General features: G+C 38.4%; 1 protein-coding gene across 1 annotated transcript; it reads left to right on the plus strand.

The window, feature by feature from the left end:
- The first annotated feature begins 8653 nt into the window (after positions 1-8653).
- LOC131895041 (olfactory receptor 6C6-like) lies at positions 8654-9610 on the plus strand. Its single transcript, XM_059245437.1, has one exon. It carries the CDS (start codon positions 8654-8656, stop codon positions 9608-9610), a length of 957 nt encoding a protein of 318 aa, XP_059101420.1.
- Positions 9611-20669: the final 11059 nt, after the last annotated feature.

A 20669-nucleotide genomic window follows, 5' to 3' on the forward strand; every position in this document is an offset into this window, starting at 1 on the left:
TGGGAACTTCTCTAGCACCCTGTTTCTATTTATTCCCATGATATCTTCATTTATAATGGTATCTCTTTGCATGCTCTCCAGCAATCAGCAGCATTTATACTGTGTGGTTTTGTGTGTCAACTTGACACAAGCTAGAGTCATCAGAGGAAGGAACCCCAGCTGAGGAAATGCCTCCTTGAGATCCAGCTGTAAGGCATTTTCTCATTTAGTGATCAATGGGGGGAAAGCACACCATGGTGTGTAGTGCCATCCCTGGGCTGCTGGTCCTGGGTTCTATAAGAAGGTGGGCTGAGCAAGCCAGGGTAAGCAAGACAGTAAGCAGCTCCCCTCCATGGCCTCTGCATCAGTTCCTGCTTCCAGGATCCTGCCCTGTTTTGAGTTCCTTTCCTGACTTCCTACAGAGATGAACAGCAATGCTGAAGTGTAAGCCTAATAAACCCTTTCCTCCCCAACTTACTCTGTGGTCATAGTGTTTCATTGCAACAATAGAAACCCTAATTAAGACACCCTTGCAAGAGCATGGGCTTTTCAGGGGTTCCCATGGTGTCCTGCCTGCAAGATATGCTAGAGGAATGGTGGCACAAATCTTGCGGGAATAACCAATTGATATTTGATTTGACTTAAGTCCATTACATGAAGTGGAACCCATACCTGGTACTGCTTGTGTTACCAATAACCTGACATTAGACATCCCAGAGACTTAAGAGAAACAAAATACTACTGTTCTTTAAAACAGACAAAAAGCACATAGCAATAAAATGACTCCTGATGATATTCTGCTATACTCAAAAACGAGTGCCTTATTCAGCTGTCATCAGAGAAGCTTCCTACTGCAGCAGACGGTAACAAATACAGAGACCCACAGCCAGACATTATGCAGAAAGTGAGAAATCTTGGAATACTCAGATCTAAATGGGGTGTCTCCATCAAATCTCCACACTCAGGGGTCAGGAAAACTTGAAGAAGATGATGTAGAAAGAGTGCAAGAGACCCCAAGAGAAGAATGACCTCTCAGTCAACATGACTGATGCACATATGAACTCAGAGAGACTGAGGCAGCATATACATGGCCTACAAGGATCTCTACCAGTTGGGGTCCTAGAGCTGAAAAAAAAAGAGGTGAACCCAGAAGCAATCTCCAGTTGGTAATCACTTGGAAATGACTACTTAATTTTCTCCAAAGGAGTCCCAATGGGGAAACAAACTATTCTTAAATAGTAGGTTGCATGCCCAGTAGTACATGGCCACCAGGAAAATAACTGACGGCATCTTAGAAGTTTCCTTGTCAGTGCTCTTAACCTCTGAGCTATCTCTCCAGCCCCTAAATTTCCTTTTGGGGTTTCATTTATTTCTATTTTGTGTATGAGTGCTCTATCTGCATGTATACATGCACACCAGAAGAGGGCATCAGATCCTATTATAGATGGTTGTGAGCCACCATGTAGTTGCTGGGAATTGAACTCAGGACCTCTGGAAGAGCAGTCAGTGCTCTAAACGACTGAGCCATCTCTCCAGCCTCCCAGAAATCCACAAAGATACCTCCACAATATACTACTGGCAATGGTCGAGAGAAAGCCCAAGCTGACCTACTCTGGTGATCGGATGGCGGAACACTGTAACTGTCGTGATAGAACTCTTATCCAATGACTGATGGAAGCAGATGCAGAGATCCACATCCAGGCCCCAGGTGGAGGTCCAGGAGCACAATTGGTGAGAGAGAGGAGATTGTATGAGCAAGAGATGTTGAGACCATGATTAGAAAAAGCACAGGGACAAATAGCCAAACTAGTGGAAACATATGAACTATGAACCAATAGCTGAGGAGCCCCCAACTGGACCAGGCCTTCTGGATAAGTGAGACAGTGGATTAGCTTGAACTGTTTGGGAGGCAGTGGGACTGGAACCTGTCCTTAGTGCATGAGCTGGCTTTTTGGAACCTAGGGCCTATTCTGGGACACTTTGCTCAGCCTAGGTGAAGGTAGGAGGGGACTGGACCTGCCTTGACTGAATCTACCAGGCTGAACTGAATTCCCAGGGGAGTCCTTGCCCTGGAGAAGGTGGAAATGGGGCGTGGATTGGGGGGAGGGCGGTGGTGGGGAGGACGGGAGGAGGGAAGACAGGGGAATCCGTGGCTGATATGTAAAATTAAATTAATTATAAAATTTAAAAAAAGTTTCCTTGTCTCACAATGGCCTGTCAGGGCATTTTCTTTCAATTTAAATTTATTTTTTTATTTTTGATTGTTTTTCTTTCTCTTTTTATCTGATAGGTCCTTTGTGTATATATTTTGGCTTCTGAATTAGTGTTCAAATAAGGTTCCTGAGTGTGGTGATTAGTGGGTCTGCATCTTATGTTTCTTGTGTTTGGTTTTTCTTGGAGTCTTTTCCTTCTGTTGGATTTATCTTCTTCTTATGTGTTAAATTTTATCTTATTTATAATTTCATTTTATTATCCGTTGTAATGCTGTTTGTTTTCTAATGAGAAACATAATAGAGGATCACTATGGGTGGAAGGGGAGTTTGGGAAGAACTTGGAGGAGTAAAGGCAGGGAAACCATAATCAGAATATAGTAGGTCAGAAAAACATCTATTTTCAATAAAAGAAAAAGGAAACACACTCAAGAAATGAATAAATAAATACTTGAAAAAGAAGGACATGAAGTTGGTTGGGAAATGTGATGGAGGATTTGGGAAGTTGTCGAGGAATGAGGGATGGATACGATCAAGATACATTGTATACATATATGAAATTTATAGAGAATGAATTAAAATAAAAATGAAAAATAGAGCACTTATTCCCTCTTGGTCACTTATGTGTGTGTAAATAAATTTTTTCACTCCAAAAGTTTAGACATTATAAAATACAATTTCCTAGTATAGTCTTATGAATCTTTGGTTATGTGGACTCTGAAATTAGTTTTTATCTTTGACTTCCGACCTTTTATCTGAAATTTCTGATCTTTGAGATAAATTACATATGATTTTGTTCATTATAATTTCTTGTCAAGCAAGCAACTTTCAATGTTTGAATAAATATTTCATGTACTCTAAATGATAAAGGGACAAATAACCATTGTTTGCAATACAAAAGCAATTTTCTTTTTACAAGCTTGGTTGCAAGCATACTTCTTTCCTGTAATTGACCTTTTTGAGATCTCACCACCTTTGGAAAGATGTTTTATAAGTATTGTAAGGAAAGGCTGAAAAGAAGACCTGTAATTGTCAGGATCGGTATCATGTCCACAGTGAACACAGCAGGCTAAAGGAGCATGAATAGCCAAACCAATGGAAACAAAACCAATGGAAAAAAAATGGGGTCTAGGACAAATGGAATTCTACAAATGAAATGTTTGAAAATTGTAGGACTGAAAATGGATTTTAAACTAAAACTATTAAGAGAAACAGTAAGGAATTTTAAAAAGAGATAAATTGTACTTATTTTACTTGTTTTATAATTGACTGTAGGTTGAGAAACTCAAGTGTGTGGAGGAACTAAACAGTATTAATAGAAAATGTGGGGATGGAGAAATGATGGCTCAGTAATTAAGAGTGCTGGCTACTCTTCCAGATGTCTTTAATTCAATTCCCTGCACCATCGTAGTGGCTCACAAGCATCTGTAACTACAGTTCCATGGGATCTGATGCCCTTTTCTCTGGTGTGTAGACATGCTTGCATATGAAGCATTACATCTTTTTTAAAAAAGAAAAAAAAAGTAAATTTCATCAGCAGTTAAATATAAGGAAAATACTTCTAACTATTCACATTCAAGCAGGAAGACAAAGACAGTTTTGACTACATAAAAATGAATAGTATTTTATATCACACATGCAGTATCATTATGATCAACATCATGAGTCACTGTCAAAAGTGGAAAATATATATAAATTACAGATGGAAGTTAATACTGTTGGCATATATGAAAGTGTAAAAATAGGTGAGTGAAAGACTGATAAGAAACATAGACAAGACGTAATTATAAACATGTAGACCCAAGAGAAGCCTTTTTCTATTTAAATATGTTCATCTCACACATAACTGGGGAAATCCAATGGAAACATCTACAGAACTAGTCCCTCACCTAAGGCTTAGGGAACATTGTTGGAGATAAGGGTAGAATGATTTTAAGAGCCAGAGGATCCAGGAGTTTCCTGTAAGACTGTCTCTTAGTTATGTCAAAAGCTACACCCATGTCTCACCAACATTACTGACTAAACGTGAGCTGAGCAAGGACAACAATAATAGATATGCTATTGTGGACTGGGGAATGCCCAAGAAGCCTCAACCCTAGAAAAAGAACTTTGGGCAACTAAAGAATTCTAAAAACAGGAGGAATAGTCTTCCTCAGGGAAGTACACATAATTATTTATACACTACCAAATGGTCAGCCTTGAAAATGCGTATAAATAACATTATACAGACTGAGCAGGTTGTACTTACAAATATATTGTATATGCCCACAATAATATGCATGTAACAACAGACAATGAAAAAAGAGTCCATGAATTTAAAAGATTAAGAACAGTTATGTGAAAGGATTTAAACAGAGAAAGGAAGGGGGCAGTTATGTAATTATATTATAATCTCAAAAATTAAAGAAACTTTAAAAGATAAAATGTTTCTCAATTACCATTGCAATACATACATTTTTTAAATAATGAAAGCCCCACTCTGCTTATTGTGATGTTGAGAAATATGAATAATGCATTGTTCTTGGGAACTGAACAAATCCATGTAGAAAACAAATTTGAGGTAGTAAAGAAATAAATGTAGTGTTTATTTTGAATGAGCAATCCCAGCTTAAGAAACATTCAACATTATGAAAATTACATTTATAAAAACAAGTTCCAATAATTTTATTCATTGCCATAATGTTAAATTAAGGAAAAGCCATTGTAGTTATCTTATAGAAGTGATTAAATGAACTATAATATATGTTCACAAAGAACATGGTACAGCTGTAACTAAATTTAAAATTACTCCTTAAACTGTTGTGTGTTTGACAGGATACAGTGTTATGCAAATAAACCAAGAGGACACCATATGTTTGTAGGGTACCACATTTCTCTTAAGATCAATGTGACTAAAACAGACTTATCTTTTCCATCTTATATTTTCATCTTTCATATCATATTAAAATAAACTCAGAATTATGTAACGGTGATTTCAAAACATGGGTTCATGATAAGCATTCAAATTTTGTTGCAATCTATTAGCAACACTCTGGAAGCAATATTAGTGTAGTAAAAGAAGTGTGGGGAGTGTATACACATGCACACACATACATAGGTCTGTTTTTATAAAAAGTACTTCTGTATCATACAATTTGAAATCCCTCAGGAAATGATGCTCTTGGATCTCAGTTACTCTGAGGACTCTTCATTCTTGTGAGATTTTCCTGTAGGACACTAGGAAGTAAATCCACCATGGTCTCATTAGACAGTAAATTTTTATATAGTACTCTATGTCACATTCAGTAAGGTTTATAACATCTCACAGGTGAACTGCATTGAATTGTAGAACAGAGAGTGATGTGGTTTATTTTATATCAAAATTGGATAAATTGAATAAGAATAGTAAATATAAAATTGCATTTGCTCAATCGTGTATTTTGAGGTAAAATGAGGTGCCAGGGGAGGATAGGGATCATCAATGCTCTCTGCACACAAGGGTGATGGGCTGGGTCATGTGCAGAAAGCTTGCTCAAATCTGCACATGCACCTTACTGACAAATCTGCAGAACAGTCAAAGGGTTAGTGCTTTTACCATTCACATTTGACTTGTAGATAGTAGTAAAATGTTAGCAATCAATACAATCATTATCTAAAATGAAAGTCTTTGATTTTTAAATATTCTGTGACATTTCATCTAATGAACATAATTGCATTCCTTAGCTTGTGTTATTTTATTTTGTACGGTTTTTTTTTTCACCTTAAGAATACATGGTAATATGATTGTGGAGGTAGGACAAATCCGTAGCTTGGTGGGAAGGAATTCCATTACATGATTGTGCATTTGATTCAGTGTTATCATTGATATGACCTGTGTAAACAGGAACATTTTTTTCTTCATCCAAGTTTTATGACTTAAAAGATAGGACAAGTGAGGGGAAATGCATGTATTATTTCTAAAGAAAACATGTTTGAACTATTACTGTTCTTTGATTTACTCAGGTCTATCTGTCTACTGTCCATGGGAAAGTATCTCATTTTCCAATTTGATTTAGTTCTGTGTATTTTTATATGTTCAGCTTTTAAAAATTAATTTATGCATTAAAGGTTGAGAGATTAGAATTAGTTTTGTTAATATCTTCAAGATAGAAGATATGATCTTAGGGTGTCCATGTTAAATTGATTTGAATATTTTATTGTAATAGCAAAAGCAACAAAGAAAGAAGTTTTCCTTGAACGTTTTACTAAATCTCTGGGGGTTTTTTGTACAAATTTATTAAACATTTAACAACTATGCTTGAAAGTAACTACACTGCAGAAACATTTTATATAAAGACGGATGGGAAAGAGTTCCTAAAGCAAGGATCAGCCCTGAAAACTAGATCTTATTAGAAGAAACAATTATAACTTAAGTTTTAATAAGAAATTTAAAAGTTCATTCAAAAACTTTATGTAACTGAATTTTCAAAGCTATTACTTCTGAAAATAGTCACTCTTACTTTGATCTTTTGGTATAAACACAAACTTGAACATATTTTTATATTTAAAGTCCTTTGTTCTAGCTATAGAATAATTAAAATACTGATTTTTACATACTTAATGATTAGTTGTTAAAATTGATAGTTGACCTGATATTTCAATATTATTATTTTGACAAGGACATCCATATATCCAAAATTCTTCTCATTAGCAGTCCCACCACCAACTGTGAACATGAAATTTCTGATGTAATCTCTTATTTTATTGAGATTCTCATTTTCTAACTTAAAAATATATTCACGTTCTTATAATTTAAGAAGTGAGCAAAAAGGTAGGCATTAGTAATAAAACATTTAGTATATACTATGTATTGTTGACAACTTTATTATTATCTACACAATTACAGATATAGTTTTGATCTTTTAATTTTTCCTATTATCATTTCATATATCATTTATTGCTCGGTTTCCATGATTTTTTTCTTTACATTTCCTTAACCATAACACAAAGGTAGTTTTATATTTCTCTGCTTCCACTATATTTATTTTGGCTCTTTGTTAAATCCTATATGGTTTTTTAAGTTTTATTAATAAGCAGATCAACTATATCTACTGCCTGAATCATCATTAAAATAATTACTAATAAAATGTACTGTGAAGTAAGTGGCACCTCAGGGAAATGCCATCAAAGAAAAGCGTTAGAAATGTTCACAAAGATACAATATATTTTTAGGATATAATTTTAAAATCATTCTCTGTGTGTTTCTATTAACTATCTGAAATATCAAAACCCACAAAAGAAATTATGAGTTGGGACAAGGGCACTGCAGCCCAATAATTGCTTAGAATTGCTCAGCATGTGCAAGGCCCTCGATTTAGAATCATGAGACAAAAAGCAATTAACAAGTATATTGAGCATTCTAATTATTGACTTAGGCTAGGCTTTATTTTAATAAGTCTTTTACTTGCCAAATTTAGATTGCTGCTACTGAGTGATTTGGCTCTATTTCATAAAATTTAAAAGTTCAAATGGGTTTTCTACTTAGTCAAATAAATTAAAGAACTAGAACTATAGGTGTGGGATAAAAATCTTTTTAAAATGTTTTAAAAAATGCTTTATCCATCCAAAGATATGAGTCATGTGTTGTCCAAACATATGTAACTGTAAGGCAGGAGGTGGCTGCAAAACTTATCTGAAACATCACTTTTCTAACTCTCTCTCTCTCTCTCTCTCTCTCTCTCTCTCTCTCTCTCTCTCTCTCTCTCTCTCACACACACACACACACACACACACACACACACACACACACACACACACTAATTACCACTCTTATTTTTCAGATAGACCTCTTTTTCCCATTCAGACGATGTAAGCCAGAAGACTGTAATGGGAAGCCATTCTGGAGAGACAGTGCTTCTTGTGGGTTTAACTGATGACACAACCTTGAGACTTGTGCTAGCCACTGCTTCAGCCTAATCACCATCACACTTAGCATAGAAGGTGCTTGTTTCACATTAATATATGAAGTATCTCTTCTACAATAATGCCTTCTTAGAAATTTCCTCTTCTAGTACATGTATTTCTAAAATGGTAGTGACTGTGGCCAATGCAAATTAAATAATTTCTGTAGAATATTAAATCAATTAATAGTGAGTTGGCAATTAATGTGAGATATTAACAAAATTAAATTTTGAATATGGATTTAGAATGAAAATTTGAACCGAGAGCAACAGGTGAATACAATTGAAGCATACAAGCATTTGAAATGACCCATAAATGGGCAAGTAGACTATGCATAATTCCTCACAAAAATCTTAGACCTCTGACAATCATGGAAATGTGGTAGAGACATTTCAAAGAGTGACTTGAATATTGATTCTTGAAAATATCTGTGCATTTATTAACTATATGGATACATAATTTTAATGGATGAAAAGGAAGAAGTATTTTTCCTGGATGTGATATTAGTTTTGTATTTTCTGTAGATTTGCTAGGAAACAAGAGAAATGAAGAACCAATCTGTGGAGATAGTGTTCATTTTGCTTGGACTGACAGGTGACCCTCAGCTACAAATTCTGATTTTCCTGTTTCTGTTTTTCAATTACATCTTGAGCCTGATGGGGAACTTAGTGATCATCCTTCTCACCCTGCTGGATCCCCGCCTCAAGACTCCAATGTATTTCTTCCTCCGGAATTTCTCCTTCCTAGAAATTGCATTCACCACAGTGTGCATCCCCAGGTTCCTGACGAGCATTCTCTCAGGGGAGAAAATGATTTTGTACAATGCTTGTGCAGCTCAATTATTCTTCTTTTTTCTGCTAGGGACCACAGAGTTCTACCTCCTGGCTGCCATGTCCTATGATCGCTATGTAGCCATCTGCAGACCACTGCACTACCCCATCATCATGAATAGCAAAGTGTGTCACTTGCTGGTCATCAGCTCCTGGGTGACTGGGTTCTTAGTCATCTTCCCCCCTTTGCTCTTGGGACTCAAGCTGGATTTCTGTGCTTCCAAAATTGTTGATCACTTCGTATGTGACACTTCTGTCCTTCAGCTGTCTTGCACAGACACAAGTTTAATAGAATTGATGGCTTTTGCCTTGGCTGTGATGACACTGGTCATCACCTTGATCTTAGTGATCCTCTCCTACACACTCATCATCAAAACCATCCTCCAGTTCCCTTCAGCTCAACAACGGAGAAAGGCCTTTTCCACCTGCTCCTCACACATGGTTGTTGTCTCCATTACTTATGGGAGTTGTATCTTCATGTACATGAAAACATCAGCCAAGGAAAGGGTGACTCTAAATAAAGGTGTAGCTGTGCTCAACACTTCTGTGGCCCCTTTGCTAAACCCTTTCATTTACACTCTCAGGAACCAGCAGGTGAAGGAAGCTTTCAAACATGTTTTTCTTAGATTTTGTTCTTTTAAAGACTATGAGACAAGACTTAGACATAAATAATACCTTGTTGAAACATGAACTACTCTCAAACGTATTAGTTGTGATCTAAGCCAATTAAATTATTGAGTGTTTTAGTCACTTGTGTCCTAAGCCTATTTGAGTGCTTCTGCATTTTTCTTTTAACACAGCTTCCTAACTGAGAGGGATGAAAATGCTTTCTCAAAATCAGAATATCAAATTATATGTTTACAGGGGAATTCTCATGAACTTTCATGTACATGTACTAAATGTTTATTCAACTGAAACTTGCTAGATTTTACAAGTTAAGCTTTTTTGCATGGATTACATTGAAAGATACACAGATAGAATGATGGTTACAATGTAACATATTTGGGATTGTCACAGCAGATAGAAAATTTAGTAATTTGAGCCATGTGGTGGTGGCGAATGCCTTTAATCCCAGAACTCCAGAAGCAGATCCCAGTGGATCTCTGTGAGTTTGAGGCCAGCTTTGGCTATAGAGTTCGTTCCAGGAAAGGCACAAAGCTACACACAGAAACCCTGTGTAGAAAAACCAAAAAAAGAAAAAAGAAAGAAAGAAATTAGTAATTTGAAAAATAAACCAAAGGAGAATACATCAATTCCAGCAAGCCCTGGTAAATAAATAAGGAAAATATAGTTTCCTATCCTGAATGGTATAAAATATGTCAAAGAATTGGAAATCTGTTGTAAAAATTTCCCTGAAAAAGTATGTTGAGAGTGTATTATTTTGTTAGCTTGATTTGATGATATTTTGCTTAAAATAATTAAACTCTGAGTTTTGTACTAATTTTTTTTTCTGGTTCACGATTTGTAGATATTGAGGGTGATGGTAACCCAAAAAAGTCATTCTATGTGTTCTTCTTCTGTACCTTGGTTTGAGGCTATTTCTGTCTATTAAACTAAAATCAGGAGATAAAATGTCTTTATCAATTATGTATTTTAATACAGTAATATGAAATAATTTTAAACACTAGTACTGGACTAGTATGTACCCATGAGCACCTAGAGGACATCACAGTAAATCTTTCCCTCTGCTTCTAGTCACACTGTGCCAGTTCCCATCTCCATCTGGGGTCTTTGGTGATTCTTCATTAGTCTCACCTTTCTGGACTCTCATAGGATAAGAACAGCACACTTGGCAGTGTATGTCTGCCCCTACCTCTCTCTAATTTACATGCTTCAGTTTCCCATGCTTCTCTGTGAATCTGCTCTGATCTTCTGTAGCAGTATGGCCACTGTGCTCTTGTGGTAGACAACTTTCCTCCCTTTGTCTCAACAGTTTGCCAATATCATTCCCTGAACAACCAACCCACAAGAATGAATCATTTACTTCAATTGGAGTAAGAGTATGAATAACTCTCAGGCTCTGAAAGACTCTTTCCAGTATGCCTTTATAGAAAAATAAAAAGAACACCTGCCAGCAAAGAAACAATTCATAATAATAAAAAAAATCAGTTCCATTATATCTTAGGAGTTCCATTATCAGGGCAGAGAAGCTTATGAAATTTTCTGTAGTGAGTAAGATTGAAAATTTTGAATAGAGCACATTCCACATTTTGTTGCTCCTTTTTGGACCCAACTCAGCTGGAAATTAGGACTCAGTTTGTTTACATTTTTTGCAATGAGTTCCAATATAAGCTCTCCAACCAGGTAGGCTGCCACATGCAGATCTTTCTCTCTGTTTTCCCAGACCCAATTCTCCAGTATCAGACCCAGCTCTTCAGCAGAACACCATAGGCAGCCTTCCCTGTCTTCCTGGTCCCATCCCCTGTAGATCTCACACATCTTCCATTTCTAGCCTTCCTCCTCCTACTTGTTATTTTTACCAGACCCCCAACTCCAGCTGGTACCCCTGCTAACCAGAGTTACCCATCCCAAGGCAACAAGTCGGCTAAAGGTGGACCCATACCCCTCCTACTACTCCTGAGATCCAATCACCCTCCTCTCATCCCACTTCTGTAGCAGGAAACCTGTAGTGTTCTCCCTTTCCTCTCTGACCCCCATCCTGAACAAATCACAAAGATCTTCTCCTCCCAACTTTCTTCCTCAACTCATCCCAATATCACCCTTCACAAAACTCTATTTTTTTTATTTATTAAGAAATTTTATCTTGATCCCTGGGCACCAGCCACTCCGGGGAAGACCTGCCCAACTTGGCCCCAGGTTCTGGTCACCAGGCAGGTTCCCTTCTAGCCCCACCGGGAAGGATCCCCTTCTCCAAGACCCCTGGCAGACTCTGCAGTCTCCACGCCCTGCCCCCACGCCCATCCGCCCGAGCCCCAAGCCTCTTCTTGAGACTTAGAGGCTGGCTCCCAGCTCCCATCTTGCCCCGGATTTCCCATCTGGAGGAGAGAGAGAGAGAGAGAGAGAGAGAGAGAGAGAGAGAGAGAGAGGAGAGGAGAGCACCCATCCTCCCCCGGACTTCCCTTCTGAACAAGAGCTCCCATCCTGCCCCAGACTTCCAATTTGGACAAGAGAGCTCCCATCTGGACAAGAGAGAGAGACTTCCTGAATCTGTCAGCTCTGTCTGAACCAAGTGTGCGGATAAGGCCAAGAACAAGGAGATGGGCAGACGTCAAGGCAGAAACACATACAACAAAATGAATAGCAATACACCATCATCAGGACCTAGCCCTCCTCCAACACCTAGACCTGAACATCAGAAATTGGAAGAAGCTGAAGAAAATAGCCTTATGAATGTCATCATGAAGAAGCTAGAGGCTCGTGTAGAGGAAAAGACAAAAAAATGTGAAGAACGCTGTAAACAACTAGAGGAAAGGGCAAACAAATTAGAAGAAATCAAAAAAGTCCTGGAAGAGAACAATAAAATACTGAAAGAAAATCAAGAAAAATCAATGAAACAAATGAAGGAAACAGTCCAAGACCTGAAAAGGGAAACAGAAAAAATGAAGAAGACACAAACAGAGGGAATGCTGGAAATAGAAAATCTGAGAAAACGATTGGGAACTTCAGATGCAAGTATAATCAACAGAATGCAAGAGATGGAAGAGAGAATCTCTAGCGTTGAAGATACAATAGAAGAAATAGATTCATCAGTCAAAGAAAACACTAAAGCCAACAAAGTCATGAACCAAAATGTCCAAGAAATTTGGGACACCATGAAAAGACCAAACCTACATATAATAGGGGTAGAAGAAGGAGAAGAATACCAACTAAAGGGCACAGAAAATATATTCAACAAGATCATAGAAGAAAACTTTCCCAACTTAAAGAAGGAAATGCCTATGAAGATACAGGAAGCCTATAGAACACCAAACAGACTAGACCCCCCAAAAAAGTCCCCTCACCACATAATAATTAAACAATTAAACGTACAGAATAAAGAAAGAATATTAAGAGCAGCAAAGGAAAAAGGCCAAGTGACATATAAAGGCAAACCTATCAGAATAACACCCGATTTCTCAATGGAGACTTTGAAAGCCAGAAGGTCCTGGACAGATGTAATGCAGACACTAAGAGACCATGGATGTCAGCCTAGACTAATATACCCAGCAAAACTTTCAATCATCATAGATGGAGTGAACAAGACATTCCATGACAAAGCCAGATTTAAACAATATTTATCCACAAACCCAGCCCTACAGAAAGCACTAGAAGGAAAATTCCAACCTAAGGAAGTCAGATACAACCTCGAAAACACAGGCAATAGATAAAGCCACAGCAGTAAACCCCAATGAAGAAAAGTACACACACATCACCACCAAAAAATAACGGGAATGAACAATCACTGGACATTAATATCCCTCAATATCAATGGACTTAATTCACCTATAAAAAGACATAGGCTTACAGAATGGATATGAAAGCAGGACCCATCTTTCTGCTGCATACAAGAAACACATCTCAAATTCAAAGATAGACACTACCTAAAAATAAAAGGCTGGGAAAAGACTTTCCAATCAAACGGTCTTAAGAAACAAGCGGGTGTAGCCATCCTGATATCCAGCAAAATAGACTTCAAACTAAAATCAATCAAAAGAGATCAAGAAGGGCATTACATACTCATCACAGGAAAGATCCACCAAGATGAAGTCTCAATTCTGAACATTTATGCCCCAAACACAAGGGCACCCACATATGTAAAAGAAACATTATTAAAGCTTAAATCACATATAAAACCCCACACATTAATAGTGGGAGACCTCAACACCCCACTTTCACCACTGGACAGATCCCCCAAATCGAAACTTAACAGAGAAATAAAGGACTTAACTGATGTCATGACTCAAATGGACTTAATCGACATCTACAGAACATTCCATCCTAACAAAAAAGAATATACCTTCTTCTCAGCACCCCATGGAACCTTCTCAAAAATCGACCACATACTTGGTCACAAAACAAATCTAAACAGATACAAAACAATTGGAATAACCTCCTGTGTTCTATCAGACCACCATGGTCTAAAGTTGGATTTCAACAACAACAAAAACTACAGAAAACCTACAATCTCATGGAAACTGAATAATACCCTACTGAATCACCAATGGGTTAAGGAAGAAATAAAGAAAGAAATTAAAGACTTCCTAGAGATCAACGAAAATGAAGACACCACATATCCAAACCTATGGGACACTATGAAAGCAGTACTAAGAGGGAAATTCATAGCACTAAACGCCCACATAAATAAGCTGGAGAAATCTCACACTAGTGACTTAACAGCACACCTGAAAGTTCTAGAACAGGAAGAAGCAAAGTCTCCCAGGAAAAATAGATGCCAGGAAATTATCAAAGTGAGAGCTGAAATCAATAAAATAGAAACAAAGAGAACAATACAAAAAATTAATGAAACAAAGAGTTGGTTCTTTGAGAAAATCAACAAGATAGACAAGCCCTTATCCAAACTAACCAAAAGACAGAGAGAGAGCATCCAAATCAACAAAATCAGAAATGAAAAGGGGGACATAACAACAGACATTGAGGAAATCCAGAGAATCATCAGGTCATACTTCAAAAACCTCTATTCCACAAAACTGGAAAACCTAAAAGAAATGGATAATTTTCTGGATAGGTACCACATACCTAAATTAAATCAAGACCAGATAAACTATTTAAATAGTCCAATAACCCCTAACGAAATAGAAACAGTCATTAAAAGTCTCCCAACCAAAAAAAGCCCAGGACCAGATGGTTTCAGTGCAGAATTCTACCAGATCTTCAAAGAAGAGTTAATACCAATACTCTCTAAATTGTTCCATACAATAGAAACAGAAGGAACATTACCAAACTCCTTCTATGAGGCTACAATTACCCTGATTCCCAAACCAAACAAGGATACAACAAAGAAAGAGAACTACAGACCGATCTCCCTCATGAACATTGATGCAAAAATACTCAATAAAATACTGGCAAACAGACTCCAAGAACACATCAAAACAATTATCCACCATGATCAAGTAGGATTCATTCCAGGGATGCAAGGATGGTTCAACATATGAAAGTCTGTCAATGTGATACACCATATAAACAAACTCCAAAAAAAAAAAACCACATGATCATCTCACTAGATGCTGAAAAGGCATTTGACAAAATCCAACACCCCTTCATGATAAAGGTCTTGGAGCGATCAGGAATACAGGGAACATACCTAAACATAATAAAGGCAATTTACAGCAAGCCAACAGCCAACATCAAATTAAATGGAGAGAAACTCAAAGCAATTCCACTAAAATTAGGAACGAGGCAAGGCTGTCTGCTCTCCCCATACTTATTCAATATAGTACTTGAAGTTCTAGCCAGAGCAATAAGACAACATAAGGAGATTAAGGGGATACAAATTGGAAAGGAAGAAGTCAAGCTTTCCCTATTTGCAGATGACATGATAGTATACTTGAGCAACCCCAAAGATTCCGCCAAGGAACTGATACAACTTATAAACACCTTCAGCAACATAGCAGGATACAAGATCAACTCAAAAAAATCAGTAGCCCTCCTATATACAATGGACAAAAAAGCGGAGAAGGAAATCAGAGATACATCACCCTTTACTATAGCCACAAATGACATAAAATACCTTGGGGTAACACTAACCAAGCAAGTGAAGGACCTATATGACAAGAACTTTAAGTCCCTGAAAAAAGAAATTGAAGAAGATGTCAGAAAATGGAAAGATCTCCCATGCTCATGGATAGGCAGAACTGACATAGTAAAAATGGCAATCTTACCAAAAGCAATCTACAGATTCAATGCAATCCCCATCAAAATACCAACACAATTCTTCACAGACCTGGAAAGAATAATACTCAACTTCATATGGAAAAAACAAAAAACCCAGGATAGCCAAAAGAATCCTGTACAATAACACAACCTCTGGAGGCATCACGATCCCTGACTTCAAGCTCTACTATAGAGCTACAGTAATAAAAACAGCTTGGTACTGGCATAAAAACCGACATGTGGACCAATGGAATCGAATTGAAGACCCTGACATTAATCCGCACACCTATGAACAAATAATTTTTGACAAAGAAGCCAAAAGTGCACAATGGAAAAAAGAAAGCATCTTCAACAAATGGTGCTGGCAAAACTGGATATCAACATGTAGAAGGCTGCAAATAGATCCATATCTATCACCGTGCACAAAACTTAAGTCCAAGTGGATCAAGGACCTCAACATAAATCCAGCTACTCTGAACCTGCTAGAAGAGAAAGTAGGAAGTAGTCTTGAATGCATTGGCATAGGAGACCACTTTCTAAATAGAACACCAGTAGCACAGACACTGAGAGAAACAATCAATCAATGGGACCTCTTGAAACTGAGAAGCTTTTGTAGGGCAAAGGATATGGTCAACAAAGCAAAGCGACAGCCTACAGAATGGGAAAAGATCTTCACCAATCCCACATCTGACAGAGGACTGATATCCAGAATATATAAGGAACTCAAGAAATTAGACATCAAAATGCCCAACAGTCCAATTAAGAAATGGGCTATAGAACTAAACAGAGAATTCTCAACAGAGGAAACTCAAATGGCTGAAAGACATTTAAGGAATTGCTCAACATCCCTAATCATCAGGGAAATGCAAATCAAAACAACTCTGAGATACCACCTTACGCCTGTCAGAATGGCTAAGATCAAAAACACTGAAGACACCTTATGCTGGAGAGGATGTGGAGCTAGGGGAACTCTCCTCCACTGCTGGTGGGAATGCAAGCTTGTACAACCACTTTGGAAATCAATATGGCGATTTCTTAGAAAATTGGGAATCCATCTCCCCCAAGATCCAGCTATACCACTCTTGGGCATATACCCAAGGAATGCTCAACCACACCACAAGAGCACTTGTTCAGCTATGTTCATATCAGCATTGTTTGTAATAGCCAGAACATGGAAACAACCTAGATGCCCTTCAACTGAAGAATGGATAAACAAAATGTGGTACATATACACAATGGAATACTACTCAGCAGAGAAAAACAATGACATCATGAGGTTTGCAGACAAATGGATGGATCTAGAAAATTTTCAAAAGGGGACCCTAAATGGCTGAGAAACATTTAAAGAAATGATCAACATCCTTAACATCTAGAAAATATAAATCAAACCTATTTTCAGATTTCATCTTAAACCCATTCAGAATGGCTAAGATCAATAAAACAGCGAATGCTAGCAAGTATGTAGAGTAAGGGGAACACTCCTCCAATACTGTGGGAGTGCAAACTTGTACAGCCACTATGGAAATCAGTGTGGCATTTCCTCAAGATGATGGAAATCTACCACAACATCCAATTATTTCAGTCTTTGGCATATACCCAAAAGATTCTTTACCCTACCACAAGGACACTCGCTCAAAAATCTTCATTGATTCTCTTTTCATAATAGCCAGAAATGGGAACCAAACTAGATGTCCCACTACAGAAGAACAGATAAAGAAAATGTGGTGCATTACCTAATAGGGTATTTCTCAGCCATTAAAAAATGACATCATGAAATTCACAGTTGAATGACTAGAACTAGAAATAATCACCCTGAGTGAGATATCCCAGATCCAGAAAGAAAAATATGGTATGTATTTGCTTGTGAATGCTGTGGATGTTGGTCATTAAGTCAATGATAACCAAACTACAACCCACAGAACCGCAGACTTTTGGTAAAGAATAAGGGTTTATGAGGGACAGATCTCATTAGGAAAGGAATATAGAATAGTTATTGTTCATGGATGGTGAGGCTGGAATAGAAGCATCAAGTGGGTGGTGGAGAATAGGGAGGGGATGAGGGAAAGTATACAGGGAGAGTGTGGTGGTTTGAATAAGAATGGCCCCCATAGCCAAGAGGCCACACCTCCTAAAGTACCACTCCCTGGTGACCAAGCATTTAATCTATGAGCTTATGGAGGCCATTCCTATTCAAACCACCACAAGGAGTCTCATCCACACTACCATGATTTTTACAGTGGCCTGCTGATTAAAGCATGTGGTGTGTCCTCAGATTACCTCCATGCTCAGAAATCTTGGAAGATATTCTAGAGAGACACCTACCTTACTGGAAGGAAAGAATTGTTCCTGATATGTTAAAAGGCCAAATATTGTTATATCCCCAAGGGAACATAGCAGGGGATCCTCCTGAAACATGTGAAAGGTATCTCAGATGAAGACATCAACACCAATCTTCCTACTGGAGTAACAATTCTGCAAGAGTTGGGTGAAAACTTGTATACTGTTGAGCCTCACCAGCTCCTGGATAACAAGGAGGCCATCCAAGCACTATTAAGAAAGTGAGGGTTTATGGAAGGGTGAAACAAGCCTAAGACACTGTTCTTCCCTGGTGCTGGCTGGGGCTCAATACAGGAGGAGTGGTATGCAGGGCATCAGTCAGTGTGGAAGTCTTCCTTTTTTCTGAGTCTCCACATTTCCCCCAAGGTTTGGCAGAGTTTGTATATACATAAAACTAGGTTGTTTATCATGACTCAGATACAATTTTAGGATGCTGAATTGTTTGTGTCATAAGCCTAAGAGTTCTTTTCTGCTACTACTGTTTGAACTAAGTCCCCAAACTAGTAACCAGAGGTGTTTGATTGAGGTTGTTTTATGAATTTCAGGGACAGGAGAATAACAAGTGGAGATGAAACTTTTCAACATGAAACAAGTCATTAATGGGTCACCACAGAGAGGAGCTGTTCCAATAATCAGTTCACCTTTTTATTTAATGCTTTTTGAGACCAGTGAGGAATACTAGTTTGGGAAACCAACCAACTAGCACAAAAACAGCAAGACCCTTTAACTTTCCCTAGTCCAGTGTCATCTGTTTTTGACATTTTCTCCTGTGTCCCACCTGGTCAGCCCCCACTCAGATCCAAGTACATACACAGAGGCTTATATTAAATAAAACTGCTTGGCCATTAGCTCAGCCTACCACTGACTAGCTCTTACATTTAAACTCAGCCCATTTCTGTTAATCTATATGTTGCCACATGTTCCATGTCTTTACCTGTGTGTCATTACATGCTGCTCCCTGGATGGCGGGCTGGTGTCTCCTCCTCAGTTCTATTTTTCTTTTCCAGAATTCTCCTTCTCTGCTTATCCTGCCTATACTTCCTGCCTGGCTACTGGCCAATCAGTGTTTCATTTATCAACCAATCAGAGCAACACATTCACAGCATACAGAACATCCCACAGCAGTAATCCACTGTTTATAATCAGTAGAATTTATCTGCTGCCATTGTAATGAACAGGATATGCACAACTGTAGCTGTTCCTACTAGTTTTCTTTTTCTTTTCTTTTCTTTTTTTTTGGTTGTTTGTTTGTTTTTTTTAATTTTTATTTTGCAATACAATTCAGTTCTACATATCAGCCACAGATTCCCTTGTTCTCACCCTCCCGCCCCCCTCACCTTCCCCCCAGCCCGCCCCCCATTCCAATCTCCTCCAGGGCAAAGCCTTCCCCACAGACTGAGATCAACCTGGTGGACTCAGTCCAGGTAGGTCCAGTCCCCTCCTCCCATGCCGAGCCAAGGGACCCTGCATAGGCCCCAGGTTTCAAACAGCCAACTCATGCAATGAGCACAGGACCCGGTCCCACTGCCTGGATGCCTCCCAAACAGATCAGGCCAATCAACTGTCTCACCCACTCAGAGGGCCTGATCCAGTTGGTGACCCCTCAGCCATTGGTTCATATTTCATGTGTTTCCGTTTGTTTGGCTATTTGTCTCTGTGCTTTATCCGACCTTGGTCTCAACAATTCTCTCTCATATAAACCCTCCTCATTCTCGCTAATTGGACTCCCAGAGATCCACCTGGGGCCTAGTCATGGATCTCTGCATCCAGATCCATCAGTAGTTGGATGAGGTTTCTAGCACGACAATTAGGGTGTTTGGCCATCCCATCACCAGAGTAGGTGAGTTCGGACTGTCTCTCGACCATTGCCAGCAGTCTGTTGTGGGGGTATCTTTGTGGATTTCTGTGGGCCTCTCTAGCACTTTGTTTCTTCCTATTCTCATGTGGTCTTCATTTACCATGGTCTCCTATTCCTTGTTCTCCCTCTCTGTTTTTGATCCAGCTGGCATCTCCCACTCACCCAAGCTCTCTTTCCCTCGACCCTCGCCCTTCACTACCCCCACTCATGTCCAGGCTGTTCATGTAGATCTCATTCCATTTCTCTGTCGTTGGGCGATCCCTGTGTCTTTCTTGGGGTCCTGTTTTCCAGGTAGCCTGCCTGGTGATGTGAGTAGCAGTCCAGTCATCCTTGTTCCACATCTAGTATCCTGTTATGAGTGAGTACATACCATGTGTGTCTTTCTGAGTCTGGGATACCTCACTCAGGATGATTTTTTCTAGATCCATCCATTTGTCTGCAAACCTCATGATGTCATTGTTTTTCTCTGCTGAACTCAAGAAATTAGACATCAAAATGCCCAACAGTCCAATTAAGAAATGGGCTATAGAACTAAACAGAGAATTCTCAACAGAGGAAACTCAAATGGCTGAAAGACATTTAAGGAATTGCTCAACATCCTTAATCATCAGGGAAATGCAAATCAAAACAACTCTGAGATACCACCTTACGCCTGTCAGAATGGCTAAGATCAAAAATACTGAAGACACCTTATGCTGGAGAGGA

Source organism: Peromyscus eremicus, chromosome 18 (assembly GCF_949786415.1).
Source record: "Peromyscus eremicus chromosome 18, PerEre_H2_v1, whole genome shotgun sequence".
Lineage (NCBI taxonomy): Eukaryota > Metazoa > Chordata > Mammalia > Rodentia > Cricetidae > Peromyscus > Peromyscus eremicus.

Excerpts from the sequence above, each read along its gene's own strand:
- LOC131895041 (XM_059245437.1), top strand. The coding sequence starts at position 8,654 with ATGAAGAACCAATCTGTGGAGATAGTGTTCATTTTGCTTGGACTGACA.